The sequence below is a fragment of the Caenorhabditis briggsae genome (assembly GCF_000004555.2).
Source record: "Caenorhabditis briggsae complete genome, chrX, whole genome shotgun sequence".
Taxonomy (NCBI): Eukaryota; Metazoa; Nematoda; class Chromadorea; order Rhabditida; family Rhabditidae; genus Caenorhabditis; species Caenorhabditis briggsae.
Window position 1 is genome coordinate 942,434 of NC_013491.2, and position 10,568 is coordinate 953,001.

A 10,568-nucleotide genomic window follows, 5' to 3' on the forward strand; every position below is an offset into this window, starting at 1 on the left:
CCAAAGAATTCCAGGCACAAGTGACAACGGCTGAGAAAGTAGAAGCGTTGCGGAAGTTTGCCAAGAAGTGTCCGGAAGTGGCAGAGTCCGTGATGAAAGAAGGAACAAACGACGAATGGGAGGAAGCAGCGATGAAGATCAGAGTGGCGCTGAAGAGTGAGATGAAGCCAAAGAAGACAATCATCAAAGAGCCAGCAGTGATAGTTTCCCCAAGATTGAAAATCTCGGGAAGAAGAAACATTCTGGAAGTTCGGAATTCGCATGGACGCGATTTCATGGAGAAGTACGAGTGGAAGAAGGTGAAGAATGTGCTATGGCTGTGGAGAGTCACAAAGGACAAGGAGGTCAACCAACGGATTTTCGAAATGATCGAGAAGTTGGCAGAAGAAGTACCAGAAGTTATAATGGTTCCGTTCAAGCTGGAGTGTGTCATGAAGGAAGTTTACAAGGTGACAGAGGAGTGGAGAAAGAGGCTGAAGACGTTGAACAACGTGAAGCTGATCGATCCAAGGAAAGAGGTCGGAAAGCGAGAATTGCCGTTCATTGGGACATCATTGGATGCGAATGAGTCGAAAGAATCGCTGGTTCGATATCTGGAGCAGGCTGTAGAGGATAATCCGTGTGTGAAACGACTGAAGGCGATGTCGGCGGAGAAGGAGGAGCCACGTAGCAAAATGACCAAGTCCGATAAGTAATTAAGAACATTTTGGGATTTAAATGTTTCTTTTTGTTTTGTATTTGAGTAACTAGTCTAGGGTATTGTAGTAGTTTAGGGTTTAGAGTTAGGTTAAGTGCTGTAGGTATTTTATTGTATTCTTGTGAGTGCGAGTAGGTGAGGTGCGTTAGCAAAGAGTGTAAGGGTCGGAGAAGAATGTGAGTCGTGGCGAGGGTCATACCTTTCTCCGGTCAGGGGTCCGGATTTCTAGAGGAGGGGGAAATTGCCTGGTGCATCTACCCTCCAATTCCTTCTAAAGGTTCCCTCTAACCACGCAACGACACTCCGCTATCCCGCTCGGCGCGCGCACAGTTTAAATTTAGTTTTGAGTGATTGCGAGCTTGGATTTGGCTCGTAGTTTTTGAGAGACTCTTTTAAGGATTTCAAGTGAGTTTGCTTGAAGTCTAAGCTTTTATTTGTTGTTTCTTTCTGACTTGTTCATAATAAACCGATTTTGTTACATTTCTTGTTGATTTTCTTCTATTTTATCACAGGAACCTGATACCCCGGACATACCGCGGGCAATTATTTTTTGAAACGGGATAATTTAGATATTTGACATAGGAAAGATGTAACCGGTAAAAAAAGAAAAATAGGGAGCAAATATATCAATAACGGGTAATACTGGAAGAAATTAAGGATTCAAACTCGGAAGGTAGGAGAAATCGGGTAACTTGGGAAGTGATGGCGTTCCACAGGGGAACAATTGAAGAAAAATAGTCAGAAGAGTAGGGCTGAACAATAATTAAGTCATAGGGCGACGAGGGGAGGAGGAGTATTTGACATGTGCATTAAGGTTAGGAAAGTAGGCGGAGCCATTTAAAAATTTATAGAGAAGAATTAGTTGAGCTTTTAGCCTACGATGTCGAATGGAGAACATGTTGAGGATAGAGAGACGATCAGAATAGGAACTGTACTGGATATTACAACGCTGGAAAATACACTTAGAGAAAAATCTTAAGGGAGATTATAGTTTTAGAGCAAGGCGAGAAGAAGGCGGAGGGGAATAAACTACAGAACAATATTCAAGAATCGGGAGAACATAACATTTGAAAAGATGAATGTAGAATTCTGGAGATTTAGATCTGAATGACTTTAAGAGTTGTTTAGAACGGAGAAGAGCTAAAGATGTGATTTTGTTGATGTGAGCAGAGAATTTGAGAGAGGAATCAGTAATGAGTCCCAAGTCCCGGACGGAGGAGGAGGGAGTAAGTGTGACACCCGCAATATTGAGAGGATGGGAAGAATTATGGGAGCCTAGGCGAAGAAGGGCAGTTTTAGAGTGGGCAAGAGGGAGATGGTTGGCGGAAGCCCAATTTACAACCATGTTGATACCAGTTTGAAGGGCGATTGGGTCATGAGAATACAATTTGATATCATCAGCAAAGGCGGCAAGGTGAAGAGAGGGGATTTGTTCAAGTTCTAAGAGCAGATCATTGATGAATATGAGAAAAAGTAAGGGACCGGAGACTGATCCTTGAGGAACACCAGAGGGAATGACAGAGGAAGGGGGTCCAATAAAATCATAGATTTTGACAGAGAACGTTCGACCAGAGAGAAACGAGGAGAACCAAGCTACGTAAGATTTAGGGACTCCAAAGCTAGCAAGTTTCTGGATGAGAAGTTGATGATGTAACTGGTCGAAAGCTTTGCGGAAATCGAAAAAGACGACGTCTAGTGTATTGTATTTCAAAAGAGTAGCTTTATAATTCGAAAAAGATTGAACTAGAGAGGTGGTGCAGGATCTGTTGGAGAGAAAACCATGTTGAAGACTACTGAATTGATAGAGGAATTCCCATTTGATGCGATCACATACCAATCGTTCGAAAATTCGAGCGAATGGGTCAGTAAGCGAAATGGGGAGATAGTTTTCGGGCGATGAAGGAGAACCCTTTTTTGGTATGGGAACGACTACTGCGTGTTTCCAAGAGTCGGGTACATGTGACGTGGAGAGTGAGTCAGAGAAGATAATCGATAAAGGTAATGCTAGATTGGTGGCGCATTTTTTAATGATAAAGTAATTGGCCGAATGGGGAGAATAGCCACAACGAGGCGGGAGTTTGCGAAGAAGCTTCTCAATTATCCAGGGATCAAAGATTTCAATGTCAGAGCCAGAAAAAGGAAAATGCTGATGACTTATTGCGGGAGTGATGGATGCGGATGAAGTGAGATGATTATAATTAGAAGAGAATGTTTTGGTGAAAAGGGTGGATTTTTCGTGTTCAGAGGTTATAAGACAGCCATTAGCAGAAAGAGGTGGGACTTTAGGTGAAGATCTAATTCTGCTTTTGATGAGGGCGCGGGCAGCACGATAGTGTGGGGCTGAGAGGATTCGTCATTTTCAAAAACATTCAAAGTTTCCCAAGGTATCTTCGCATTTTGTTGCAGCACACAGAAAACGGTGTCGACAGATTTCGCTGCTCTCTATTGTTTCTATCAACTGCTCTTCCTTCGTTTTCAACAAAATGTTTGCTCTGGGAATTATCAAAACTGACCGACGGTCACTTTCAATCGCATCATCATCATCAGCTTCTTCATCGAACCCAAAATGCAGCGATCGAAAACAACAACACCCAACGAAGGAAGACTGTAAGTTTTAGACTGTAAGTGTTTCTGTAATATCTAGAAAATTAGAAGATTCGAAAAAAAAATTCGCGTGCAGTTTCAACCGCAAGAAAGTTAGATGATCGGCCTTGAATCATTTTTCCAACGTTCACATTATATTGGAATGTTGTGAATGAAACCGGTCACCGCAAGTAGAATCGGCAGTTCTGATAAAGTTCACCGAAATGGTATAAGACACAAATCACTCCTTTTTCCATCATCTTTTCAAAAAATCGTTCAAATCTGAAGACCGAAAATGGACGAAAAGTTATTGAATTTTCAAGTGGTGTAAGTTTTTCTAAATTGATGATAAATGGAGTTGCTCAGAACGTCTCGAGAACTGATAAATCGAACAACCGCGTTTCTTGCTTGCTCATTGAGCCGGTCGTTCGTGTATTTGCCAACATGTCTTTCCAAGACGTCCGTCATATTATCATCAACTCTCTTTTTAGCTTTCTTTTTCTCTGATTCTACCATTTTTCAATTGTCTTTTGGAACTTTTGTGGACCAGGAACGCTGTCAATATTTCGATAGTTTTTTTTTACCGAAACACTGTTAGTCCTTTTTTCTTGTTCTAGATTTATCGAATGATCCCTTCCTTGTTATTTTTTAAATTTTTATAACATTTTGAATTCCAAAAGTACAATCAATCAATTTTTTTGTATGTTTCTATATTGAAGAACATGTGTTGCGTGGTGACAGCTTTTCCGTTACCAATTGCTAGACAACCTTCAGAATACAGATACATACATGTTTTGAAAACATTCTTGCGTCAACGCTCTTATGCGAATCGGAACAATTTCTCGAAAGAAACAATTACCTTTTCATTCAAAAAGAAAAATTGTGTATGTATCGTTTTTCCTTTAATGGAACATCGATTAGGTCACGTTTGCCTGAAACTGACGCTTGCCCTTGTCCCCACTACAAACAAAAAAAGTACCTGAAACGGTGGCGCTACTTAAATTAATAGCCTTGTTTTCTTACCACCACCCCAACATCACCCATTCGTTCATTCCTCATTCACTATCTATTATCTGGACGGTCAGAAGGCATTGCCTTTTGTTTTTTGCTTCCTCAATTGTTGATAATATGAACATTACGGAAGTTCCGACTGTAATTTTGCACTCCCCCGATACTGATTCTGTGATTTCCGAGGATGATTCATGTTACTATTTTGATGGTAGTGTGGAGCGGTTGCCGCTTCGGTGAGACTGATAAGACCATTTTGCTTTGAAAATTAAGTATGTTTTTCGAAATTTTCAATTTTCAGGAATCCGGAGTACTCTGATGAAAGAAGCATGCAACGGAGAAACCCGATTCGTCGGCAACGCACTGTTTTGGATGAAGAACAGACTAAAGATGCTATGAAAGTGAGTGAACAATACTATGTGTCCAAGAAAGTTTCGAAAATTTCGAAAAACTCTACTGAATTTCAGTTGTTGCAAAAGTACGTCAAAAAGAAATATGCTGGAAGTGCATTCTTAAATGAAAGCCACGATGAACAAGCTGCAACACCCGTAGACCAGTCAGCAGGTCAATTTTCAAGGTGAGTCTTATCAAAATATAAAAATTCGTGAAATTGATAAATATGAAAAACTTTATCAGAAATCAGACTCCCCACGAACGTTTATCAGCCATGTTTAACGCAAGTCCATCTGGAGCGTTCAGCGATTATATGCCTGCTGTATCACCTGACCGGGACCCAGCTTTCCGAAGTGAATTATTCAAGTGAGTATTTAATTTACTAGACAGTGATAACGGATAAAATAAATAGAAGACACAGAATATATATATATATATATCAGTATCGAAGCAATAATCCTTAATTGTACCACTCTAAATCGCTTATTTGACAAAAAAATTTCAGAAAGCAAGTTTGTCTCAAAATTATAAAGTTGGTTTCATAACATAGGAAAACTAAACTACCGAAGAAGAACGAGCCCCTCATTTTAACTTTGAGCCAATTTATCTCGGTTCCTGTGTAATATATGAGCGATGGTTAAGTGACCGAATGTTTTTGAAATTTATCAACATTTTGAGAGTGGACTACTTTTTAACACCTTTTACACTAAATGAAATAAAAATGGGTTAAATTTTACAGATTGTGGACATTCTTTCAGAGTGTTTGGAGTAACTGGCTATCGGTAAACGATACAAAAATGCAGAGTTTGAAAAATTGAAAAATTTTTAAACTATTTTCTGATATCAGCTTCCCCTTGTTACCTCATTTTTTGTATACAGACCACGCGAGCGCGAATCCTGGGGATCATGGTTCTTCCGAGTCATTAAATTTCTCTACCAGTTCCTAGGACTTCAATATGTCATGCTTGCTCTTGTTATCCTTGGCTACGCATGTATTGGCGGATATATGTTCCAAGCCTTGGAACACGACCAGCAACAATTGGACCTTGAGATGGAACAGCAAGTGAAAATTGCAGAGTCGACGTTGTTAGCGGAAAACTTGATGGATTATATAAAGAAGTGGAATTGTGTATGTTTCCATTATACTACGAAATTGAAGAAAGAAGAAATGTGATATTTAGGGTCAATCTAATGAGAAGAAGTGTTTGGAATTGATCATGAAAGCATTCGTGGAGCGAACTGAAAAAGTTGAGAAGTCGATTCGAGGAGATGGTTGGAGATGGGATTTCTGGAACTCTGTTTTCTTCTCAGCCACTATTTTCACTACCATTGGTTACGGAAATCTCACTTGTAAAACTAATATAGGAAGAATAGCAACTATAATTTACGGTTTAATTGGTATTCCGTTGATGTTGTTCGTGCTGAAAGTATTCGGAGAGTTCTCAATCGGATGGGTCAAAAAAATCAGTTTGTTTTTGAAGAGATGTATGAAAAGATGCTATAGAAGAGCTCTGAAACGTTCAAATACTATTGAGTCAGTGGCGTCCCATGAGATGGCAGATGATGGCAGTGATGATACAGTGAGCTAATTTTTTTTTTTTGAACCTCTTCTTCACTTTTTTGAATCTTTTCTCAGTTATGTATACGACAAACATTGGAATTCAATCTTCACATGGTTCTAATATATCCAAAATTACATTTGTGCAATTTTAGGAAGAAGAAGAGGGAATCACCACTTTTCCTGTCAAGTGGGCCCTATTCATTGTGTTTTCGTTCATGGTGATTTGCTCGTTTATTGTCTCATTTTGGGAAAAATGGGATTTTCTGACTGCCTTCTATTTCTTCTTCGTATCCCTCTCCACAATCGGATTCGGTGACGTCATACCAGAACACCCTCGCACAGCATGTGGTAATGTGCTGTTGTTTTTCTGTTATTCATTTCCAATTCAAGACAGGAATACGAAAAATATCAGGCTAATTTGTTTTCAGGTCTCTTCATCCTCTATTTCGTCGGCCTTGCACTCTTTTCGATGGTATACGCTATTCTTCAGGAGAGAGTGGAAAATAAGTACATGTGGGCTCTGGAGCTTATTGATCAGGAATACCAAGACAAACTGGAGAACGTAGAGCTTGATAAAGAAGAACAATCAGAATATGGTCCACCTGGAGCTGCTGGATCGGGATGGGGTAATGCTATCGGACAGTTGCACTCGCAAAATTTGATCAAGTGGAGAAATCAGCAGGGAAAGAGTATGGACAACATGCCTGATCGACCGATTAGTGAAAGAAGATTCAGTGGTGAGTGGATGCCGAAAGATATAGAACACCAAAGTTTTTTTTTCAGTGTTCACTCCAGGTGAGCCACCACACGCAGCACCTCCTGTTCTTGGAACCTTCATGTTTCACAATATGTCAATGAAGAAGAAACTGATTGCGAGATCTGAGAGCATTCTGAACCAACAAAAGTGAGTTAATGTTCTCTTAGAAGTTGTTATTTGGCAGGCTACTTAAGTAAACGAGACTTATTTTCTTAAAGTGCTAAAAAAGTATACCAAAGGGTTTGAAGTTTTGATATGCTCTAATAATAAGTCAAATCTAATCAATATGCTCCTTAAGTTGAACAATGTTTTTTGTTCAGTCCGAAACGACCGTCAACTTTGTTCCCCAGCAATGAAATGCTCTCCAATTCAGCAAATAGCTCGCGGGGGTAAGACAAGCTAAGCATAAGCATTTTAAAACATATATAAATTTTAGTTCACCATGGCCACAGGCGGTCGACATGAATCAACCCAAAGAGCCTATTGCCTTGGGCAAGTCACTAGGAATATCTGCTCCTAACCTAGCCAACACAGGCAATCGGTCCCCATCTGGCGCCCTGTCTGTGATCACCGAGGCCAGCGACGAGGATACGCGCCACTTCAAAAAGCACCGAAAACCGTTGGCAAAGACTATGGCAACCAGTGATACGCCGTCAAACCCTGGTACACAGTTTTTTTTTTGTTTTTTTCTATCAATCCGTTTTCTTTTTCTTATCAAGTCACAGAACTATATATCAACTTTCGCCAGTTTTCTTTTCCAATGTGCTTTGATAAGATAACAAGCAACGACAAATAATAAGATATGGATAGGCGGAGAAAAATACACATTGTCATGGTTTTGTGTTACAGGCAGTGCTGAGAGTCTTGATCAAGAAATGGATGAGTTGCAATTGGAATTTCCTCATCAATCAATCACACCGAAACCGTATCGAGATCCACACCAAATTCAAACATCGAAATTCAGAAAACAAGATGAAACGGTTGCGTCAAGAGCTGAAAGAATGCCGCTGTCGCCGAGAGAACCGTTGGAAGAAGAGGATGAGGAGACGGAACAGTGAAATGAATGATGCCGTGATTTTTTTTTTGAAAATTGAAAACAATATGTTTATGGGTCCATTGTATTGTGGCTTATTTTAATTCAAAATTCCGAATATTGCGACGTTTGTCTGAAATCGACGTCTTGAGCAGTTCTGTTTCCCTATTATTTTTTTCTTGATGTTATTTAGATTCTTTTTTCTAATCGAGTGATCTTTCTGGCAAAATTTTGTTCAAAATACTTGTCGAAGTACTACATAATTTCACATTTTACAAACTTTGATGCAAATCATTTATTAATACATTTTCTTCAATATTATATAAAACAAACGTCTTCTTTGAGAATAATCTGAGTCTTTGTAAAGAAAAAAAATTCCTGGATTTTTAACAACTACATCTCCAGTTATATTAATGGCTAAGACAGTAGGTGTGAGGGAAGTATCAAAAAATAATGATTACAAAACGCTTAGAAGATATCATGGGGTAGAGACCCCTTGGTTGGAATTGTTTGGTAGCTGAACACGCATCGTCGGTGGGGAAAACTGGCAAAGAATTTAGCATTCATCATCACTGGACTCAATCAGTTGTTGACGATCCTTGGACCGGCGAAGTTTCTTGAATTGTTCCATTTTTTGTTTCTGAAATCAAAGAACAGTCTGAACGTATTGTCACTTTGTCTTATCACATTAGGAGACAACAAGTCACAGAAAACGGATACTGTAACTTACCGTTCCTTTGAAACGACCGCCGCTCTTTTTGACCGGTTTTGCATCGTCAACACTAGTGCTACTAGCCGATGCATTGTCTTTATCCTTTGATGAAGACGACGAACTGTCGTCGCTGAATGGCGATAACTTGCGAACGACGGCGCTCATCTGAATTCGGGTTCATTTTGAATTCTAAATCATAAAGCGGTCAGTTGGGCAGGCGAAAGGCGACCAAATGGGACAATAAACAACTTTACAAGCAATTCTCCCCATTCGAAAATCCGCCTTTTTACATCCCATTCGCTTTTAGATAGATATATATGTGGGGGTGTGGAAATGAGAAACTAACTTTTTGTGAGAAGATGCTTGGACTTGTCTTTTTCTCAGGATTCTCCACTTTTGGTTCAGACTCGACCTCGACTTTCAATGGCTCCTAGAAATTTAAATTTTACGGTTTTCTGGAAATTAATCATTTGTCTCCCCAAGAAATAATAAAAATTGTGCTCTCTTGAAATAAAATAAATAATAACGTCACTTTGGACCAGAACTGAAAGCCTCGCCCCGGAATCATCACACATACAACAAGCACTATTGTCAACCGGAAAATCTGCTTTTCGTCTGTGTCTTCTTCCCCTCACAACAACTTTTTTCCTGTACGCTCCTTTTGCGGTATTGGCGGTGCGCGGAAATGCCTGTTCTTTCAAATGCCCGTCGTCACCCTCGCAAACATAAAGTAGCAATAGTTGGTTATTGCGTTTTTTATTGAATATGGAAAAGAATAGAACAAGTGACAAAAAACTGAATGTACAGTTCCTGTTCTATCATAAAATGTGATAGAAAATGTTTATGGAGTCCGGATAAAACAGGGAATTTAAGGTTTATACCTGTTTTTGTGCTTGAAAATCCTCCCAAATAATTGCTGGTGGAATGATGTAGTTGAATTGGCCAGGTGTAACGGATTCTAAAATTTGATTTTGTGTTTTGCCTAGCTGAAAATGTGAGGTAAAGATATCAGATCTTTTCAGGTGGCTAGGCTGTCTGAAAATCCAAAAACAATGTTCAGTTCCTCAACCGCTATTAGAATCAGATTTCTGGAATATTAGATTTCGAAGCTTTTGAATCCCCTTTTTTGAAATTGTCCCTAATTCTTTAGAATAGTTTCTAACGGGAATTAAAAAGAGTCGTGTGTAAGAAAACGGTTTGTCTTGAAAATCTAAGCATACTCACGCTTTTCCGAAGTTAGACGTTGTCTTCCGTTCGTCAACTCGCTGAGCCGTGAGGTGACGGCTCTTGTGATAGAAGACATCTGAATAATTCATTAACAACTTTATCAATTCATAGTCTGAAAAACACATAAAAATACGAAATGGCCAAATCCTAGAATGATTGAATTTTAGAAAACGCAAAATCAAAACGAAGGCGTTCTCGGTCCATCTCTACTTCTCCCACCGCTTTTCTTCCTCTCCGCCCACTTTGTCTCCGTCAGTCTTCCAAAGCCAGAAGTGGAGCTCCGCCCTCTTTTTTGGGGGTTTAGTCTTCATTTCTGACTTTGCCCCCAAAAACCTTTCGACCCATCAGAGACTCGCTGGTCGACTCACTGTCTATTTGCATTTAGATTTAGACATGAAGCTAGAAGGATGGGAAGATGGGGCAGAGGAGAGAAATAAAGAAGCTTGGTGGGAATGGGCGAGAAGAGCTAGAACAACAAAATGTCGGGATTAGTTACCTACAGAGTATAAAGGCCAGTGGCAACTGGTAAAAAAAACGACGACGAGAGGGATAGTTCGGTTTGCCTTAGGCAGAGTAGAATCAACAAGATGCGTCATT

At 39.7% G+C, this 10,568-nt stretch overlaps 3 protein-coding genes across 3 annotated transcripts in view; 2 read left to right on the forward strand and 1 right to left on the reverse strand.

The window, feature by feature from the left end:
* CBG16380 overlaps positions 1–695 on the forward strand; it is a gene marked incomplete at both ends in the record, with an annotated part of 1,824 nt that extends 1,129 nt beyond the window's left edge. Inside the window, one exon of the mRNA XM_045238764.1 lies at positions 1–695. This exon is cut by the window's left edge and continues 1,129 nt beyond it. Coding sequence (XP_045095857.1) covers positions 1–695 — 695 coding nt within the window.
* A 3,713-nt stretch (positions 696–4,408) lies between these two features.
* Cbr-twk-22 lies at positions 4,409–8,057 on the forward strand (the record flags this gene model as incomplete). The annotated part of the gene is made up of 12 exons (XM_045238765.1): positions 4,409–4,524; positions 4,590–4,689; positions 4,756–4,865; positions 4,925–5,047; positions 5,561–5,810; positions 5,863–6,261; positions 6,395–6,590; positions 6,671–6,979; positions 7,026–7,146; positions 7,320–7,388; positions 7,436–7,761; positions 7,849–8,057. The coding sequence occupies 12 exons, from the start codon at positions 4,409–4,411 to the stop codon at positions 8,055–8,057; spliced, it is 2,328 nt and encodes a 775-aa protein (XP_045095858.1).
* Positions 8,058–8,588: 531 nt separating this feature from the next.
* Positions 8,589–10,047, reverse strand: CBG16378 (the record flags this gene model as incomplete). Its single annotated transcript, XM_002643589.1, has 5 exons — positions 8,589–8,672; positions 8,763–8,909; positions 9,091–9,174; positions 9,626–9,702; positions 9,969–10,047. The coding sequence occupies 5 exons, from the start codon at positions 10,045–10,047 to the stop codon at positions 8,589–8,591; spliced, it is 471 nt and encodes a 156-aa protein (XP_002643635.1).
* Positions 10,048–10,568: the final 521 nt, after the last annotated feature.